At 36.3% G+C, this 22,540-nt stretch overlaps 1 protein-coding gene across 1 annotated transcript in view; it reads right to left on the reverse strand.

Annotated features, from left to right (window-relative positions):
- CPD (carboxypeptidase D) overlaps nucleotides 1–22,540 on the reverse strand; it is a 61,767-nt gene that overhangs the window by 28,478 nt on the left and 10,749 nt on the right. Inside the window, exons 3-7 of the mRNA XM_060080449.1 lie at nucleotides 7,165–7,307; nucleotides 6,328–6,497; nucleotides 4,772–5,121; nucleotides 4,085–4,276; nucleotides 1,859–2,026 (exon numbers count right to left, since the gene is read on the reverse strand). Coding sequence (XP_059936432.1) covers nucleotides 1,859–2,026; nucleotides 4,085–4,276; nucleotides 4,772–5,121; nucleotides 6,328–6,497; nucleotides 7,165–7,307 — 1,023 coding nt within the window. The remainder of the gene's footprint in view (nucleotides 1–1,858; nucleotides 2,027–4,084; nucleotides 4,277–4,771; nucleotides 5,122–6,327; nucleotides 6,498–7,164; nucleotides 7,308–22,540) is intronic.

Raw genomic sequence — 22,540 nt, forward strand, 5'->3', positions numbered from 1 at the left:
TAACAAGGCTGCAACTTCATAATTCCTATTTGGGTCTTTGAGAATCGTCCATGATTACCAATTATAGAAGTATTTTCTCCTACTATTAGCAAGCTTTCAAAGTCATTTTTGGAGAATCTCAATGTACTTCTTACATACAAATATCCATGTGTGTACTGTCATTTCTAAAATGGCAGGTTAATCTATACGCCATCAAATCTTGACTGTGATACTTCCTTGGATAATCCAACAAATGTGGACACTAAATTTCTTACCTATTGCCCCTGGTGTTAATACCTTCACTCTTTTTTTTTTAAATTTATTGAGATATAATTCACATACCATACAATCCATCCACTTAAAGTATATAATTCACTGTTGTTTAGTATATTCACAGGGTTGAATATACAACCATCACTACTATCTAATTACAGAACATTTCATTACTGAAAAAAAAAAAACCCATACCCATTAGCAGTCACTCCCCATTCTCTCCACCACTATCCTCTACAGCTTGAGGCAACTGCTAATCTATTTTCTATCTCTATGGATTTGCCTATTTCTGCACATTTAATAAAAAATGTAATCATACAATATATGGTTTCTTATGACCGGCTTCTATCACCTACCATGCTTTCAAGACTCATCTATGCTGTAGCATGCATCAGTCCTTCATTCCTTTTCACAGCCAGATAACATTCAATTGTATACCACATTTTATTTATCTGATCGTTAGTCGGTGGACATTTGGGTTATTTATACTTCCTGGTTATTATGAATAGTGCTACTATGAACGTCCACATACCAGTTTACATGTAGACATGTGTTTTCAGGTCTCTAGGGTATTGACACTTATTCACACAACCCTAGTTGGACACTGTGATGATTTTTTTTGTTGTTGTTTATTTTTTTATTTTTGGCTGCGTTGGGTCCTTGTTGCAGCACATGGGCTTTCTCTAGCTGAGGCATGCGGGGGACCTACTCTTCATTGCAGTGCCCGGGCTTCTTGTTGTGGTGGCTTCTTTTGTTGCAGAGCACGGGCTCTCGGCACGTGGGCTTTAGTAGTTGTGGCACCTGGGCTCAGTAGTTGTGGCTCATGGGATCTAGAGCACAGGCTTGGTAGTTGCGGTGCACGGGCTTAGTTGCTCCGTGGCAGGCGGGGCCTTCCCGGGCCAGGGCTCGAACCTGTGTCCCCTGCGTTGGCAGGTGGACACTGAGCCACCAGGGGAGCCTCATTGTGATGATTTTTAATCTTGACCTCTGATCCTATTCAACTAAGTTCCTGCTGAATTATATGGAGGTGTATAAGCTCAGACACTACATGAGAATGAGGTCATTGTGCTACAGTTAAATACACAGCAGATAAAAGATAAGAGAATGTCAAAATCTAAACCTACATAAACGGGCATATTAAACTTTAGGGAGAAATAGGACTAAACATTTGGATCTGTTAGTGTTTAATTTTTATAAATGACAAAGAACATGTTACCAAATTCCCAGTGAGAGGGATAAATATAAAACATTTCTGAGGGATAAATATAAAACACTTGAAGAACTAAGTGAGAAAGAAATTGAGGGAGGGAGAAGGAGGAAAAGGGAAGGAGAGGTGGAGGGTGAGAGACAGAGAAAGAGAGGGAGGCAGGGTAGATGGAAGGAGGGAGAATGGAGGAGTCCTGGGAGAGGGGAGGGGTGGGGGAGGAACGGGGAAAACAGCCAGGAAACTGGCTTAAAAAGTCATGAGAAAAGACCTTTATTGTTGTCTGCCATAAAAGCACTAACAGGCTTAAGACAGCCTAAGACTATAAAGAGATAAACTTCCACCAGGATTTTCAAATGCTCTCAACAAGAATTAATTAGTGGAATATCAAGTTGCCATTACCTCCATGCAGGTTTGCTGACAGCACAAACGGATAGGCCTTCATCCAGCTCATTACAGCAATAGTTTCTGGTTGGGTAGGATCTGTGATCTGAAAGAACTGATCTGGGAAATTTCGGTTCAGGTCAAAGTTGTTGCTGTTATTTCTGCCGACTACACTTATTGAATCTCCTGTATGATAAAAGATTCCAATTTACGTCATGTTTCATTTATATTTTAATCCAATACATACTACTTCAGCTATCTTAACTCAAAGGTAAGTGTGAACACATCAGGCTTCACTATGATCAAACACACTATGATTGAAACCGAGTAGGACCCTGTGGGGCCTTCCCAGGTTAAAAAAGCCCCTCTGTATCCCGTATTTCTTGTTTGTAGAAAAAAGGCTTTAGTCTCCTAGGCTTTCCCTGAGTTCCAAAGAGCAGGTATAAGCAGTTACTAATTAGGGAAGCAAGGAAATTCAGAAGTAAACGAAAAGCAGTTAAGCAAGAAAAGTAATGACAACAATTCCCGATTAAAAACAAGAGTCCTAGTTCTTACTCAAGGGATATACATAACAATCTAACAGGTATCCTTGAGTTGTTCTGCAGGATGTAAGACCCCGACCCAGTAGGGGAAGGTGACTATGTGCTGAGCACAAGCATGTAGACCCCAGACTGGTTGGAACCAGAAGGTTGATGATTAAGATTCCCGAAACATCACCCTGTTCCTCCACACCACCAATCAATCAGAAGAAAGTCATGCACCCTGTACCCTCACCCCAAATGTTGCCTTTAAAAATCCTTCCCTGAAAGCCATTGAGAAGTTCGGGTCTTTTGAGCATGAGCTGCCCACTCTCCTTGTTTAGTGCCTGCAGATAAATCCTGTACTTTCCTTCACCACAACCTCATATCAGTAAATTGGCTTTGCTCTGCAGCAGGTGAGAGGATCCAAGTTCAGTTGGGTAACGTGATTAAAACACACATCGTTTTTACATTGTACATTAAAAAAAATGTATCTCTTCTAGATCTTCTGAATAGAAAGGTAAAACCATTATCCTTTCATTTCTGCCTCTGGTCATACTTTGAGGGGAAAAACTCCAACCATACGAATTACATTAAAATATTGCTCATCTGTCAATAATCCACATACAGTGACGTGATCACAATGTTGAGTGGGCATGACTGGCATGAGGGGGACTCTACTGTACTGGTATACAGGTCACTAAAACAATGTAAATAAACAGACCAAATGAAAATAAAAAAGTTGCAGTATGCTTACATTAAAGTGAAAACAAAAAGGTAAAGTTAGTCAAGAACATAGGTGGAAGGGAGGAAGAGAAAGGGTTCAACTTAAGCTTATTCCATTTTACTATGGGATGAGAGCCCTATTATTGTCATTATAATGAGAAAATGAATGCAAGTGAATGAAGAAAACCTACTAGAGGACTAGTAGTAAGTAGTTCCATCTTTCAGAAAGGTCTCAAGGGAGGAATGTGGAAGGAATTGGTGAGGCTGACAGAGAATAAGGTCCTTAGGGAAAGAATCTAAATGATATATATAAGGATTAACCTGGTCATTCACTAATCGATTCTCTCAGTGTTCAGTCAGTGAGAGTAATAAATCACGTGGCTGCATATTCATATTATGGTATCTTTTCTACTCACTGGTATCACTGCCTGGAAGGAATCACAGGTTGGGAAAAGATGGATTCTCACTCTCCTAGTGTTCTGCATAATGTGGCCCATGTAAGAAAGTTGCTCTCCCTGCCCTTACTATAATGTCCTAGTAAAGATGGGCTAGCCTAGAGGAGGCAAAGGAATGGGAAGTCAATAACTTAGCAGGTTTAGATTATACATGCATGGGGCGTAGAAATGGGAGTCAAAACAGAGTCACTGGCTTAAAAAATATTTGGTTTGAGATTTCACTTATGAGATAAAGTTCCCAATACAATAATTTAACAAAAATTACTGTTATAATGGAACAATTTGTAAAAATCTTACATTATTTTAGTAAATAAGAGCCATTACCAAAGTGGAGAACTTCATTAAATGTAAACTTGATGACATAATTGTTGAACGAACTAGCCTATCTTACAAGAATACAAAAGCTAGAACCAATGATAAATTATAAGTATAAAAATAGGAAGAAATTTCAGGGAAACAACCAGTTCAAATTCTTTTCTATCCCCCAGTAATTATGCCATATAATAATCAAAAAGGTTAAGCATTAGTAGACAGCTATTCTTTACCTTCCTGGGCCTTTTCATACCCATCAGGATTCATGGATGGCATAAGGTGAATTCTAGTGTTAAGAACCAAATCTGTTACATCGGGATCTGTTCCAAAGTTCTTACAAAGGTATTCAATGAGGTTCAGTAACAGTTCTCTTCCAACCACTTCATTTCCATGCATATTTCCAATGTACTTAAATTCTGGTTCACCTGAAAATAAAGTAATTACATGGAAGACATTTTTTCCTCTTCACTAATCCTAGACTCTCTCTACTTTTCCCCCAACACATACAAAGACACTGAACCAAAGATTTAAGATATATTTTGGCAAAAGAAACAGGAAAAAGCATCTTATAAAGCAGTCCTTACTAATATATACGTCTGAGCAAGCTCAAAGCATATATACGTATGTGTGTGTGTATATATATATATATATATATATATACACACATACATACGTATATATGCCATATAATATGAAAATAAAAGTACTATTAGCAGAAAGAATGTAATTATGCAGTATGTTAAACTTTGTGCATAATATGGATTATCAAATGGATTTTCTTCTTTTCTAGGAAAAAATTGGTTACGTTTTCTTTGATCCAGTTATACATACAATAGGTGACCTTTCTAGATGAAGCAAAGCAATATAGCACATAGCTCTGAGAAGCAGTCTGAAATTATGTGTGAAACTACACCAATTACCTGGTTCATGGACACCTGGATTATCAGATATCTCCATTACATAAAGTTCTCTTGACTCTACCGATTTTCCCAATGAATAAAGCCGGGTGATGTTAGGATATTCATTGGCAAACCTTCTCAAGAAGATTTCCATATCAGGGAAATGGTGGTGGTGAAAGTCCTGTGGCTGAACTGGCTGGTGGGAGGACTGTGTTCCAAGAGGACTATTAGGTATAGCAACTGTGCTAGCAGTTACTACAACCTCAGTTGTGTCAGGGACTACTGAAGCCACGGTTGGCCGAAGGGGGAAATTCACCTTTGTGGCTGGTCCTTCTTTCACTATTATGTTATTAACAGTCAGTGGCATATACCTGAAAAGAAAAATTTGAAAAAGTAGATGGCTTGGAGTTAAATTGAAACAGACAATGCTTTAACATTATAAAAGTACAATAGCCTTTTCATACTCTTGCACTTAGTCTATCGAAAGTCAAATCAAATAAAGATGTATGTGTAAATTCAAGACTTTTAGCATATTATCTCACAAAGAATCCCAGATTAAGTCTTTAAAGAACTATTTCTCTTACCATCCTTTCAGGTTCCACACATTAGAATGCTTATAAAAAATTACATTCAGGGGCTTCCCTGGCAGGGCATTCCCCTGCCAATGCAGGGGACACGGGTCTGAGCCCTGGGCCAGGAAGATCCCACATGCCAGGGACCAACAAAGCCCATGTGCCACAACTACTGAGCCTGTGCTCTAGAGGCAGAGAGGCACAACTACTGAGCCCACATGCCACAGCTACTGAAGCCTGCGCACTTAGAGCTTGTGCTCTGCAACAAGAGAAGCCACTGCAATGAGAAGCCCGCATACCGCAACAGAGTAGCCCCTGCTCACTGCAACTAGAGAAAGCCTGTGCACAGCAACGAAGACCCAACGCAGCCCAAAATAAATAAATTTATTAAATAAATAAAAATTTTTTAAAAATTACATTCAAAGGAGAGAATACAATGAAAAATGAAGATCGTTAATCCATTGTAACCATTGCTACAATACTCAAAGTAGGGATAAATGATCCAATTCTTTGCAGTGCCTTATCAGACTGACATTCCAACTACTTTACCAAATGGGAAAGTTCAAAATTAAAGGTAATTTATTTGCTAAAGGTAAATCCTTAGCAAAATGAGCTTCCAGAAATGTTTCCAGAGGAGGTGGGGAACCACTCATGTCATGTTTTAGAAAGCTGATGGTGAGAGAGCTCTTCAAAATGTCTTTCATAGAGCCCTGAGTTTCTTCTACCTTGGTATTCAATTAGCCTTGCAGCAATGCTTTACACAGCTGACCATCAAGCTTTTAAAACTGTCCTTTCTCCCAATTTTACAACGATGCTTCATATCCAGTTGTATTGTTAATGTGACAAAAGATCCACCATAGTATTTTCTCATTATAAAGGGGGAAAAAATCAGAAAACAAGGAAAAATAAAAGCCAGATACAGTAAATAAGATCTCCAAGAGTATATTTCTCTTCTTAGATATAAACGGAAACTTGACATTTTAAGAGTCTAGTTTAAATTCTTACCCAGTTAAAACTGCTGTAATGTTATAAGTTCCAGGAACAAGTAATCGGTGGAAATCACCAAATCTTCCTGTTGTGATATTATGATTAATACCAGCCACTGAGATGGTTGCATTCTCTAAGCCAGCTCCTGTTACTGAATCTTTAACAAATCCTTTAACTCCAATGTGGACCTAAAAAAACAAGAATCAAAGTAGACTGCTCAATCAATTTGGAAGGCAAGAGAAAATAACCTCTCTGCATTGATGCTAGAATTTTTTAAAAATAAGGTTATTCCTCTAGCTCCCTGAAATATTTTTCAATCCCTCCAAGTTAAAATAAAATATAGACCAAAAAAATTAAATCCTTCAACTTAAGTCATCTGAAATCTAGACTGGTAAAATGCTTTTGAAATTCCTTCTCCTCAAAGCCAGACTTCTGCTTTTATCAACAAGATATAAGTAATCATTTCTGATATATCCAATTAACCTGCCTGATACTTAAATTAAACTTATGTCCATGGTTCATATAATGGTAAAGGTTCTCTAGCAAATATGATCAAAGAGCATTGTAAGAATCTGGTACTACAAATTTTGCTAATTATTTCAGGTTGTAAAAGTGTTGTAAGACAGTCAGAAGAAGCCCTCCAGAGGAAAAGAGCTGGGGGGAAGGATAACAGAGGCATGACTAGAATATGTTCTAATAGATTCTAATATAATAATTTCTAAATATAATCTACAATCTTAAATAATAAAAACAGAAAAATAAAGGGTATCTAGAATAAACTGTTGTTCATATACACAAATTTCTCCCTTATTTAATCAATTATTACCATATGCCAACCTTCCATTCAGCTTTTACCTTTTCAATCAATGTGATCAAAGACTCACGATTGTTCTCCCATTCTTGTTGAAGCTGCGAAGCTGGTGGGTACTTGCAACAAGACAGTTCTAATGTGATTTCAAAACAGTTGGCCCAAAGATAATTGTAATCTTGCATGCCACCTGAAACATGAAGGAAAAAATAAGTTTATTCTCAGAATTCTACTCTCAAAAAGACCATAGAAATTAAATCAGTCATCTCTGCATGTATAAATTCTCTTTTCATTAAATTGTTTGAAATTGGAGAAGGCTCTTGAATTATAGAGGACACAACAAGGAAGGCAAAAGGAATACACCTTGGAAAGGAATATACATAAAGGAAATATATTTGATTGATAGGATAAACAGTTATAAAGAGCATGAATATAATTGTTAATAACAATAGCAATAATGATAACCACTCTACATTTGAGTGTTTACTATATGCCAGCTCTGTTCTATGCCCTTCATGTGTATTAACATTTAATCTTTACAAAACTTTTTGAGGTAGGTATTGCTATTTCACCCACTTTACAGATGTGAGAAGTAAGGCACAGAGAGGTGAAGATTTTTGACAGAATGAACATGAAGAATACTCAAGATCTTAAAGTTATAAAGGATATTCACACCAAAGCATTATTAAGGGCTTACTATTCTAACTGTACTCCCTGTATCCCAAAGGTGACAAGAAGGGTCTGGATCAAAATGGTAGAGTAGAAAGATCCCGAGCTCAACTCCTCACATAGGCACACTAAAATTACAACTACTTACAGAACAACTACCTCTGAGAACAACCTGAAGAATAACAGAAAAGATTTTCCACAGCTAAAGATATAAGGAAGGAGCCACAACAAAATGGGGTGGGTGGGTGGAGATGCAGTCTAGTCAGGGCCCACACCCCTGGTGCAACGACGCACAAGCAGGAGGAATATCACAACTGTGACAGTTATCCCTGAGGAGCAAGGAGTCCAAGACCTACATTGAGCTCCCTAGCCCAGGGTCCTGAATTAGGAAGACAAGCCTCCAAAATGTCTGGCTTAAAAGCCAGCGGGGCTTATGTTCAGGAGTACCAGAGAGCTGTAAGAAACCAAGACTCTGCTCATAAGGGTGCATGCAAAAATACACTCGCTCCAAGTCCCAGCACAGAGGCAACAGTTTGAAAGGCACCTGAATCAGACACACTTGCTGATATTGGATAGCCTCCAGGAGAGGTAGGAGGCAGCTGGGACTCCCCCTGGGGTCTGAGATGCTGGCAGCAGCCATTTTTGTGATCTCATTCTATCCTGCTGACACCAGCACTGACAGGCACCATTTTGGAATCCTCTCTCGAGCCTATTAGAGCCACGGGCCTGCCTCACCCACCAGCATGCCCACAGTGGTCAAACAATGCTGAGCATCACACTCAGTCATGCCGGGGCCTGCCCTGACCATCAATGTGCCCAAGCATTTGGCCCTGCCACAACAGAAAGGTACAAGCAGCCCTCATAGGGAACACCCCTGAAGTGTCTGCCCAGAGGGGAGCAAGCTGCTGGGCCCATAGGACATCTCCAACATAAAGTCACTTCTCCAAGATCGGAAGACATAACAGACCTATTTAATACAAAGAAAATCTACACAGAAAATTAGGCAAAATGAAGAGACAGAGGAATGTGTTCCAAATGAAACAGTAAGACAGAACCTCAGAAAAAGACCTAAATGAAATGGAGATAAGCAATCTACCTGATAAAGAGTTAAAGGTAATGATCATAAAGATGCTCACTGAACACAGGAGAAGAATGGATGAACACAGTGAAAACTTCAACAAAGAGTTAGAAAATATAAAAAAGACCAATTCGGGCTAAAGAATACAATAACTAAAATGAAAAATAGGACTTCCCTGGTGGCGCAGTGGTTAAGAATCTGCCTGCCAATGCAGGGGACATGGGTTCGATCCCTGGTCCGGGAAGATCTCACATGCCGAGAAGCAACTAAGCCCGTGCTCCACAGCTACTGAGCTTGCACTCTAGAGCTCGCATGCTGCAACTACTGAGCTGCGTGCTGCAACTATTAAAGCCTGCGCACCTACAACCTGTGCTCTGCAACAAGAGAAGCCACCGCGATGAGAAGCCTGTGCACTGCAACGAAGAACTGGATCTCCCATCCAATTGCCTATTCAATATCTCTACTTGGATATCACAAACCTAACACATTCTCATCTTCCCTAAACCAGTCTCTCCCATGACGGTCAATGGCACTAGAAGAATTTAGTTGCTCAGGCCCAAAGCCCTGGAGTCACATCCCACATCTAAAGCATCAGGAAATCGTAACTTCAAAATATATCCAGAATCCCAAGATTTCTCCTCACCTCTACTGCTGCTGCCCTGATACAAGCCACAATTGTTTCTCCACCTGGATTTCTGCAATCACCCTTAATAGGCCTCCCTGTCCCTGCCCTAGCCGTTCTATGTTCTTTTCTCAACAGAGATGCCAGAGAAATTCTGCTAAAATGTAAGTCGGATGTTATTCCCCTATACAATGACTCTCTATTTCACTCAGACTAAGAGCCAAAGCCTAAGCCTCTGCATGATTTGTCCACCACCACTCCCCTTCCCTCTCTAACCTCCTTTTATACTCTCCCCATCACTGGCTGTGCACCAGCCACACTGGCCTCCCCACCATTCACCGGATACACTAGGTACCTCCTGACTTTGGGTCTTTGTTCTAGCTGTTTCCTTTGCCTGGTATGCACTTCCCCCAGATACCTCTACTTGACTAACTCCCTCCCCTCACCTTCAGCTCTTTGCTCCAATTTCAACTTGACAATTAGGCTCACCTCCATCTCCCCACTTAAAGTTGCTCCTTACTTCTCCCCATCGCTGTCCCCAAGCCCATCTCACCAGCACTCTCACCCTTTTCTACTTTTTTCTTTTTTTTCTACAGTACCTAACAATTTACCTATTATGTTTCTTATTTACTGCCTGTTCCTCCTTGCTAGATTATAAGCAACACAAGGGCAGAATATTTGTTATGCTCATTGATGGATATTCCAAGCACAAGAACAGTACCCGTCACATCGTATTCCTTCAGTAAATATTTGTTGAAGGAATGAAAGTATGTAGGCTGGATCAGTGGGAAATTAAGACTTCTGTTTTGAATGCATTAAATTTGAGATTCCCATTGACCATCCATGTGGAGATGTCAAATAGACTTTGTCTTCGTAAAATATATGTGCAGGTTTACCACTACCACAAGCCCAGTAACTTTGTCTTAACCTTTTTTCTTAGAAGGCAAGCTATCCATCTTTTGGCTTTCTCTTATCTTCCAGCATCTTGGCACTTACTTTGGGTCTGGAAGAAAAATGGTGAGATGCTGATTTTCACATCCCTACTAGTCATATTTAGTCATTAAGTGATGTAAGTCACCTTCAGTCATTGCTGACCTCTGATCATCTTTGGTAACTCTGACTCACATGTATACATGTGAACATACATATGTTATTCATTGTCTATTATATTTATTAATCTCCAATATTTACTATTGTATTGGTCACAGTACAATGGTCATTGTAAGTCATTAAACTAAGATTATAGGGATTTATAAATAGGAGACATATTTCCGTTCAGAGTTTAGAGTCTTGGTGAGGAAAAGAAACACAGAACACATACAAATAATTTCAGAGCAATACAAATGTGAACTAATCTATTTTTCTGCATATGTAAAACTTAATAGAAAAAAAATCTTCCCATCTAAGGAAAAAAAAAACTTAATAGCTGAATTAAATTGCAAACACAATCAACTCACACTTTAATTATGCCAAAATGCAGTGAAGTAGACTACTTATAATACTATAATCACCAGGCTTGAGTCCTAGCATTCTTTTGTCTACCCCTTAATTGTCTTACTTCAGCAGTAATTTAAGAAATATTAGCTAACAGCAACAAGAAGACAAAGCTTACAGTCATATTTTAGAGTGTTATCTAATCATCTTTTTAGATGTAACTTTAATAGGACTGTAACTAGCCAGCTCCAATCAGTAACACATATAAACATATGCCCAGGGTAAGGGGCGGGGAGAAAGGACAGAAGTCTTTTAAAAATAAGACCTAATTCACAGAGAAGAAACTACATTCAGTGGCCTCTGGTCCTACAGATCACATTTCATATAAATAGTGATTTTGTAACATATAACTCTACGAACAATCTAAAACTAAATGTCTGATTCATGATGACAAATCTCTTTTTGTAGATTCTATAGATTTGGGGAAATATTACAGTGAATAATGTACCTAACTGTAACACGTCTTCATAGAATTAATATTAACTTTACCATGTGGAACCTAGTGGAGATATAAAATAGAATATTAATTAAATCTTGACATATGTTTCCCAAATTTTCCTTTGATAAGACACTACTCAACAGAAAGTCATGTAAAATGATGTTGGAAATAAAAGGATGACTGTGTAAAAACAATACAAAATGTCTTTCCTATATTTCAGCAATAATCAGAAAATGTAACAGAAAAAAGATGCCAGCATCAAAACCCAGAACATGTATAGGATTAAATGTAATAAAATGCATAATATAAATCAACATTATAAATTCTACTGAGGGATGTAAATTTCATGCTTCCAGATAGGAGGCTTATAACAATATCAAATGTCCCTGAAATTAATTTACAAGCATCATGCAGAAAAATAGATATTTATTGGAACTGGACAAAATGATCTGGAATTTGGAAAAATAAATGGGTGAGAATATCCAAGAAAACATTAAAAAATTAAAATGATTATTTTGCATTGCCAGATATTACAATGTATTATAAAACCATATTTACTAAAGCAGTGCAATTAAGATGTCAAAATAAATAGACTGGCAGAACAAAATAGAAAGCACAATAACAGAAACAAAAGCATTTGGGATATAATTAAAGACGTTTAAAACCAACGGGGAAAGAATTAGTAACTGTTACATGGATAACTGGTTAACTGTGTGACAAAAATATAGGTGAGATTTACCTCAGATCATACGAAATAAAGTCTTAAGTCCACATGGAACATGATGTAAAAATGTAGCCATAAACAAAATCAGAAGCCAACTAGTATTTTTATACTCTCAGGATGAGGAAAGCCTTTCTAAGTATGACAGCAAAGTAGTATAAAGCCATAAATGATAGATTTAACTACCTAAAAATTGTAAACTACCTGTTGATCAAAAAACTGCCTTAAAAAAGTAAAAAAAACAAAAAAACAAAAAAAAACTGAAAAAAAAAACCCAGATAAAAATAAAGGTGTATAGAATATTGCTGGGTAACAATTTAGCAATATGTATATAAAATCTTTAAAGTAGGCATGACCTTAACACAGAAATTCATTTTCCAGGAATTTATTTTAAGATAACAGCTACAGTGATAAGGACTATAGTGTTTAACTTGAAGGAGAATAAAACAGGGAACAACCTGAAGGTCCAAAAATGGTGGACCAGTTTAGTAAATATGATATAAAGTGAGCTACTATGCAATAATTTAAAATGTTACAGACACACACTTATGGTCATGATATTTACCATGTAATAATAAAAAAGGTTATAAAACAGCATATACAAGATACATCTTTTTGTAAGATACTTTAAATTTTATTCTTCTTTGAAGCCTACAGAATTTCTCAGTTCCCCTTTACCCAAGTATGAAGTAACCGATCCAAAACAACTTTGACAATCTCTCTGATCTACATGCTGCTTTACAGCTTTTTCTAAAACTCAGGTTTATTGTGGTATAATTTATACACTGTAATCCCTTTTAAATGTACAGTGCAATGTGTCCAGTCATATAACCATTTCCACAATCAAGATACAGAACATTTGCATCACCCCAGAAAGTTCCCTCCCCTCTGGTCCCAGGCCCTGGGCAACCACTAATCTAATTTCTTTCCCTATATTTTTGCCTTCTCCAGAATTTCATATAAATGAAGTCATACAATGTATAGTCTTTTGTATCAGGCTTCTTGCACTTAGCCTAACACTTTTGATATTCATTCATATTGTTATATATACAAATTCTCCTTTTTATTATTATATATTCCATTGTATGGATATAGTACAATTTGTTTATCCATTCACTATGTGGCAGGTATTTGACTTGGTTTCGGCTTTGGGCGATTATGAATAAAACTGTGCCTAAGTCTTAGTGTAGACATATTTTTTCATGTCTTTTGGGTAAATACCTAGGAGAAGCATGGTTGCATCATGTGGTAAGTGTAAATTTAACTTCATAAGAAACTGTCAAACTGTTTTCCAAAGTGTCTGTACCATTTCACATTCCCCCCATCAAGGTATGAATGTTCCAGTTGCTCTGCAACCTTAACTAACAAGCTGCTCAAGCAACTGGTCAGCCCTTTTAAATTTTAAGCATCCTGGTGGGTGTGTAGTGGTATCTCATTGTGGTTTCAATATGTATTTCCCTGACAACTAATGACAGTTGACACCCTATGATGTCTTTATTCATGATCTATTTTGGGAGACCTTGGAAGCCAGAGATTATGAGACTGCAGACAGGAGAGAGCTCAAAAAAGGGATTCTATAAAGTTTCTATGAACTCCTGGGCTCAACTATGAATTGCACATGTAAGGGTCTGACCCTAAACAACATACCAAAAGCATTGGGAATTGATCTACAGAACAGACCACTGACCAGGTCTCAGACTGCTCCCTGGGTGGTGCTCACATAAGACAGATCTGAACAGGCAGTGTAAAGGTTTTGAAAACTGAACTGACATTGGAATCACAGCCTAAAAAAGGCGAGTCAAAACTCACAACGGAACAAGTCTGATAGTGGGTCATTCACTGTCAGAACAAATAAACAAAAAGTTACCATTTTTATAGGGTTTAAACAAGACTCAGATTTTATAACCTAAGATTCAAAATGTTCAGAATATAATCCAAAATTATTTGACATTTAAAGAACTAGTCAAATGTCAACAACTTGCAAGGAAAAAATAATCAATACATACCAACCCCAAGATTACCCAGATGTTGGAATTATCAGACTAACCTTAAAGTAATTATTATAGCCATGCTTTAAGGGAGTAAGATTAAACATTCTTGAAATGAAATAAAAGAAACAAACAGAAGACGTAAAAAAGAACAAAATAGAAAGTTCAGAAGTAAAAAATATAAACAAAAATTTTAAGTTTACTGGATGAGTTCAACAGAAGAATGGAACTGACAAAGATAAAGAGGGTTAACTTGAAGATAAATAGAAATTACCTAATCTGAATACAGAGGGAAAAAAAAAAAGAACAGAGTTTTAGGGACACACCAAAAAGTCTAATATTCTTGCCACTGGAGTCTCAAAAGGAGAGAGAAAAGAGTGCTATGCTGAAAAAAAAAGTGTTGAGGAAATAATGGCTGAAAACTTCCCAAATTTGGCAAAAGACATAAACTTATACTTCAAAAGCTCAGCAAATCTCAAAGAAGTTCATGCCTAGATCCTTCTTGTCAAACTACTGAAATACAAAGACAAAGGAAAAAATCTTGAAAGTAGTCAGAGAAAAATGATACATTTACATAGGGAAACAATTTAAATGACTGTGAATTTCTCATCAGAAGCCATGAAGGCCAGAAGGCAATGGCACAAAACAATTTAAAAAAAAAAAAGAAAAAGAATAGTCAACCCAGAACCTAGAGTTTTATATCCAGGGAAAATATCCTTCAGGAACAAAGGCAGAAATAGATATTCTCAGTGAAGGAAAGCAAAAAGGATCCACCACAAGCAGACTTCCTTTAAAAGAAATGTTAAAGGAAGTTCTTCAGGTAGAAGAGAAATGATAGCAGAGAAAAACTTGGAACTTCAGGAATGAAAAAACAGAAATGGTAAATATCTGGGTAAATATAATAAACTTTTTTTCTTCTTTTAAGTTTTCAAAAATATGTATATCAGTTGAAAGCAAAAATCATAACACTGGTGGGGCTTTTAAGGTACGTATATAAAAAATATACATATAATAAAACTGCCACATAAAGTCGGGGAGGGTAAAGGGTGTGGTGGTACGATTTGTACGTTCTTCTTGAGGTGGTAAAATATTACTTCTAGGTAGAACTGTCAAAAGTTAAGTATGTATATTGTAATTCCCAGAGCAACTACCAAAACAAACTTTACGAAGAGATATAGTTAAAATACTACAGTTAAAATGATATGATAAACATCCAAACAATACAACAGAAGGCAGGAAAGAGGAAGCAATGGAATAAAAAACAGAGAGACAAACAGAAAAATAATAAAAAGGTAGACCTTAAACCAAACACATCAACAATTATATTCAATATAAATGGTGCAAATGCACCAACTAAAAGAAATTGTCAAATTGAATTAAAAAACAAGTCCCAACCACAATATATGCTCACTTTAAATATAATGGTATAGTATGTTAAAAGAATGGAAAAAATATACCATGCAAACACAAATCAAGTATTAATATCATATAAAGTAGAATTCAGAGCAAGGAAAAGTGCCAGGTATAAAGAGGGATAGTACATAATGTTAAAAGAGTCAATTCACCAAGACAATATAACAATCCTAAATGTGGCACCTAACAAAAGAACTTCAAAACACATGATACAAAAACTGATAGTACTAAAAGAAGAAATGAATAAATCCACAATTATAGTTGCAGACTTCAGTATTCCTCTCTCAGTAATCAACAGAAAAAGTAGACAGAAAATCAGCAAAGGCTAGACAAGAATCGAAAAACAGCATCACTTAACTAGATCTAAATGACATTTATAGTAGATCCTACCCAACCACAGCAGAATACACATTCTTTTCAAGTACATGTGGAATATTTACCAAGACAGACCATACCCTGGGTCATAAAACAAAGATAAAAGATTTAAAAGAACTGAAATTATACAAAGTATGTTCTTTGACATATGGAATTACACAGAAATCAGTCAGAAAGACACACAAAATATCCTTCTCTCAATGAAATCTCATAAAAATAAAGCACATTTCCTCTGAGTCTATAATAATGAGCCAGTCCCAGAAGGCAATTAGTGAGCCATGATATACACCTTAATCTACCTCTTTTGAAATCGTAGGAGTCAATCAATGTCAGAAGAGTAGCAAACTAACTTTTAGTTTGCAAGACAAAAATGATAAAGCTATCCTAACTTCAGAATATCAAAAAAGTCTTTATTCACCAACTTCAAGTTTTAGTTTAAAAATTACTTTTAAAAATCATCTAAAAAACTGGAAACAAATGGGGATATTAACTGAGTTATGAATAATTTAAGATTTTTTTTCAAGATGCCACAAATAGGCATTATTTGCCATCTGTATTAAACTTCACATTATTTTTCCAATACTAAATGTCAAAGACTGTATAATAAGTAATCTTAGCTAAGTAGCTGGTCCAGATCCGTTGTCTTGATTTTTTCCTTAACAGAAAACCTACTTATGCAAAGCTAAAGCTAGAGTTCACTGTCACAGAGAACACTGATCTAAGATAGGCCTGACATTTCTGACAGCTGCAGCTACTACCAGATTCAGTTAATACATTTGTTTATTTTTTAAGCTGATATGTTATGTGGCTCAACATAGACTAAAGGATAAAATGTCTGATTTCAGAACATTATCCAGTCAAAGAAAATTTTAATTTTGGGAATGAAACATTCACCATAGGCATACCTCAAAGCAATAACATTACTCATTAACAATCATAAATAATCAAGCCTCTAAAATCCATTAGTCTCTTACTGGGCTATCTAAACCAATGACCTTCGAACTTTTTTATTCACAGGAAAATAATCTTGAAAAATTATGCAACATTTCACACATTTTAAAGCTGGTACCTAAAAGTTTTGATTTTAAATTTAAATAGTAACAATGTAATTTCTTGCACAATGTAAATTTTTATTTTTTAAATAAAGCCTTTACATTGTTATTTTAGGTGGATTCAAATAAATAAAAATACTACAGAGATTTGATTCCTAGAATCATCTTTTAAAACTTGCATGAACATTCTTCTTCAACAGGAGGAATTTTATAGCTTTCTTTTGTAAAAGAAACTTGAACTTTTATTTCCATTCCACTTGCTCCACAGATTGTTATTCAAATGGGACATACTTTTTTTTTAATAGATCTTTATTGGAGTATAATTGCTTTGCAATACTGTGTTAGTTTCTGTAGCACAACAATGCGTATCAGCCATATGAATACACGTGTCCCCATATCCCCTCCCTCTTGAGCCTCCCTCCCATCCTCCCTATCCCACCCCTCTAGGTCATTGCAAAGCACCAAGCCGATCTCCCTATGCTATGCTGCTGCTTCAAATGGGATATACTTTTATGCTTGAAAGTCCTTCATTGATCATCCTATAATACTTCAATCTATAATAATATGTATGTATGCATATTTAAATTTCTCTTAATTTCCAATGACATTAATGCCCTATTAAATTTTTGTCTTCTAGATTGAATTATTGGGACTTCCCTGGCAGTCCAGTGGTTAAGACTTCACCTTCCAATGCAGGGGGTATGGGTTCAATACCTGGTCGGGGAGCTAACTAAGATCTCACATGCCCCGAGGACAAAAAACCAAAACATAAAACAGAATCAATACTGTAACAAATTCAATACAGACTTTAAAAATGGTCCACATCAAAAAAAATCTTTATAGATTGAATATGACAATAACTACTGGTATACAATTTATCGATAAAGGCATAGTTTTATTATCAATTTCAATAAATAATAAACCTAACAGGTAATAATTACTGAAAATATATCTTTTCATGAGACGTTTCAGTGATGCTTTTATGATACCATTAAAGTAATCACCAAATTGTCCCTTTTGTTTTTGGTGCACTTTGTAAAACTCTGAGTTAACATATCATAGTGTGATTCAGATGGATAGAAAAAAATAGGCCTATCTTCAGTCAAGTGGAAGAAGAGGATATGAGATTGAATCTCAGCAGCCAGTATCTTTCTCAGGCATGGAAGATCTGGAAATTTATTTCCTTAAAGTTATCCAAACTAACTGGTCTCTTCCTCCTCCCCATATATACCCAGCTTGAAAACCACTGATTTAGACTATTTCCTCTACTCCCAAGGGAAACTGGCAAAGAAAGACGAAAGGTATACATTTTGTTTTTAAGCCTACCTACCAATCTAATTTTTCTATACTCAGAAAATATTGAATGCAATGTATTGTGAAAGCTATGATGTTTTCATTCCTTTACCCATATTAAAGAATAAGACTAGGGCCTCCCTGGTGGCGCAGTGGTTGAGAGTCCGCCTGCCGATGCAGGGGATACGGGTTCGTGCCCCGATCTGGGAGGATCCCATATACCGCGGAGCGGCTGGGCCCGTGAGCCATGGCCGCTGGGCCTGCGCATCCGGAGCCTGTGCTCCGCAACAGGAGAGGCCACAACAGTGAGAGGCCCGCATACCGCAAAAAGAAAAAAAAAAAGAATAAGACTAAAAGTGTAATCACTAGGAATCTGTCCAGCACTACAACAAATTGTGATCGATACTCATTGTTATGGGTGGCTAAATCTTCTGATCAAAGGATCTATTCATACCCATTCAACTCCTTCAATCCATGTGTCTCACAACTAATCTTCATATGCTTGAAGATACTCAATTCATCTTTATCATGGAACCAATCCCTATTACTGTTTTCACTAGAGAGATCTAGCTTTAAGGAGGTGGAGGGTATTTAAATAAATTCAACCATTCATTCAAAGATGGTGCACTAACAACTCACTCTTATGCCTCATGCAGAAAGTCAATGGAAAAAAAATATAACCAATGTTACAGTGTTAAGACTTGAACATAGCAAGTTTTTTTTTTAACTTGCCTCAGTAGGCCAACTATAAAGTATCAAACTGTATGACACAAGAACCCCATAAACCTTTTACAGAAAAAAAAATGCCATGTATTTTTTTTCATTAGGAAAAGCATTTTAGCATGCAGGAATATAGATAGGCAATTTTTATTCTATATTTAAATTTGGAGCTTACTGTTATTTTTTTAATAAAACTACTTCAAGCTGGGATGAACTGAGAGAGTGGCATGGACACATATACACTACCAAATGTAAAATAGATAGCTAGTGAGAAGCAGCTGCATAAAACAGGGAGATCAGCTCGGTGCTCTGTGACCACCTAGAGGGGTGGGATAGGGAGGGTGGGAAGGAGATGCAAGAGGCAGGAGATATGGGGATATATGTATACGTATAGCTGATTCACTTTGTCATACAGCAGAAACTAACACACCATTGTAAAGCAATTATACTCCAATAAAGATGTTAAAAAAAAAAGAATGTGGTGGAATAAAAAAAAAAAAACTACTTCAAGGGATACTGCAAAGCTCTCACAACTTTGACTTCTGTGAACAATTTATTTATAAATAAGTGGGTTATTAAATGATAATTTTGTACTCCTTGAGATATTTTTAAAAGCTAATGAGTATGATGGTCATAAAAATTTTTAAGTGGAAGATCTGCATTAAATGAATGGAAAAAACAGAGATTGCCCTTGAAAGAATTTTTCCCATATTCCTGGTCTTTAAATTCAAGTTTGCTTTCACCAAATCTTAACTGAACTTGGTCTTCATATTCTGAACAACTTATCTTATGAAAATCTATTTCCTTCACCACTCCCACTGAATATATATTTGCTAATGATATGATTCTACAAAGTTAAACTACATTACACGTCTTGCATCTGTTTTCAGTTTTGTCTAACTTGGTCAACACTCTCTCTCAGGCAGGTCTTCGAACTGTATTTTCCTCTGTTGTTGTTGTTGTTGTTTTTAAGTACTTTCCTATTTTATACCACCTGTATTTAAAAAAAAAAAAGCACATCTAATTTTTAGACTTTGGATCTGAAGATTTAGGGGCCATATCCTAAAACAGTGTTTGGTTCTCAACCTTGAAGAAAGTCTACTATTACATTACAAAATATACAAGCACACTGCTCCTAAAGGTTAGATTTTTATATGAGGCTATACTTCAGTTTACTAAAACAAACAAACTTATGACTCAAGCAGAAGAAAAAATTCTGTTTGATTATCATTTTAAGTTTTTGCTTTCCTTTTAAATGAGGTGGCACTCAGATAAAAGAGAGAAAGAGAGAAAGGAAGAAAGATCCAAGTAGCTCCTGAATGTACAAGATCAGATAAAACCAAAAGTCCTTTATTAATGCACATTTGATTATCAATAGTATTCTTAAAATATGAACAGGCTGAGAATATCTAAACTGTTGATATTCCTTAAAGAAAACATCCCAGTACAAAATGCCAGAAGTACATTCACTTTTGGAGATGAAAAAGCACCCATCTGTTCATATATATATATATATTTTTTTCCCCCTAGTTGAATTTCTGGCTCCAAGAAATTAAATGATGCTAGGAAACAATATCAATTCAATTTTCAAAATCAGGCACACTGCCATATGCTTTCCACATATCTCATAATGCCTAAATCTCTTTATAATCTTGACCTCTTTCCCAAGCTCCAGAGCCTATCTCGAACTGTACATCAAGTATTTATAACTAGTACATCCAGTACCACCTCACCTCCAATTTTCACTCCTCTCACATCTAAAGAGAAAACACAAACACCCTTTCTAATTAGTTTTTTTTCCCATTTCCATTATCATTCTTACTTATCCAGGCTCAAAATCTCCAAGTTATATCTTTAATTAAGTCTTCCTTTGCCTTGACTCTCTGTTCTACTATCTAACTGAAGGTCAATTCTGCAACTCTTCTTGCACAATTTCTTATATATCTCATACTCCCTTTTCATTCCCATGGCATCCCTCTAGATAAAGCCCATATCTCCAAAAAAAGACCTTACTCCATATAACCGTAAAAACCTCCCTAGTCTCACTTCCTGTAGGACCCTTTCCCTGCCAATACATTTTGTATAAAGATAACTACAAAATGCATAGCACCACACTGTCCTTATCAAGGAATTCACACTCTAGCAGGAGACACAAAAAACTAACAACATAAGTAGATAAGCATTACACTGATGTTAAACAAAATGTTCTAGGAAGGTAAGAGTGACAGTTACTACAAGGGAGGTTTTCAGAGAAGGTTACAGCTGAACTGGAGAAAAGCATTCCAGACAGAGAATACAGTATGTGAAGGTTCACATTTTGCAGGAAGGACAAGGCATTCAGTGGTAGGTGAAAAGAAGGAGAGAAGACTAGAAATGTAGGCTTGAGTCAGACTGTGAAAAGTTTAGACTTGCTCCAATTAAAATGTGAAACAAGCAAAGATATAAGAATGCTTTAAGTGTGTTTGCTAGTTTGCTTTTAATATGTAATTTTTAAAACAAAAATTAACACAAGCACTAATAGAACTAGACACATCTACCTTAAGTGTGACCAATAGTAAATCACTTATCATATACACTTTGGATTAGTAAACAGACTCTGCAGGAAAATTAGATATGAGGACAGTATTTTGTACATGTTCATTAGGTCAGATTGGTTTATGTTATTTAAATCCTCTGTGTCCTTACTGATATTTTTGTCTTCATGATCTAACGATTACTGAGAAAGGCATGTTTAAAATCTCCTACTGTATTTATGGATTTGTCTTATATTTCGTCAGTTCTGTACCATCCATTTGATTCTTTTTTATTTTATATAGATTCCAATTTCCTGGTGTCATAAGAATTATGACATAATGCCCTATTTAATGACACAGAGAATGCCGCACAAGAATAAGATTTTCAGTCCATTTTTGGACCAAATCTAAACTTTTATGCTGTTCAAAACAGTTTGGTAATTATTTTCCCCAGCCTCTTTCCTTTCTGTCAGCAATCTACTTAAAGCCAAATATACCTCAGTATTTAAGAGCACATTAGTGCTACTCAGTATGACCTCCACTTTATGCAGAGAATGGCTGCCCACACGATCAAAGGAGTTTAAAGTCGCACCAAAAAACCTGAATTAGTTACAGATATGTTATCTGGTCACATTTCATAGATCTCTTCTCTTTCTAGGTGGTTACTTGCCCTTTTAAAAATTTCTGTAAGTTGAAAGAGAGCAATTCTTAAAAGTTGACTGAAACTATAATTCAGTTTCATTAGGTTTGCTTTGGAATAAACATATTAAACCATCAGATGATTTTTATAATGTCTTCAAAACCATGAAGAAAGAAAATAATAAAGAATGGTAAACAAAAGGCATACAAATCAGCACATTGTGGTTAAAAAAAAAAAAATAGAAGAAGGCCTGCCCGTGAATAAGTTCAGCTTAGGCTCTCACAATAACAGGCTTTAGCAGAGGAGCACAACTGTTCACAGGCCTTATTAGGACAGTCATTCCCTAGATGGATCCTGAGGTTTGAGAGACATGTTGAGAGAAGCAAGGCCACCCACGTAGGCAGCT

The sequence above is a fragment of the Mesoplodon densirostris genome, chromosome 18 (genome assembly GCF_025265405.1).
Source record: "Mesoplodon densirostris isolate mMesDen1 chromosome 18, mMesDen1 primary haplotype, whole genome shotgun sequence".
In the NCBI taxonomy this organism is placed as follows: domain Eukaryota; kingdom Metazoa; phylum Chordata; class Mammalia; order Artiodactyla; family Ziphiidae; genus Mesoplodon; species Mesoplodon densirostris.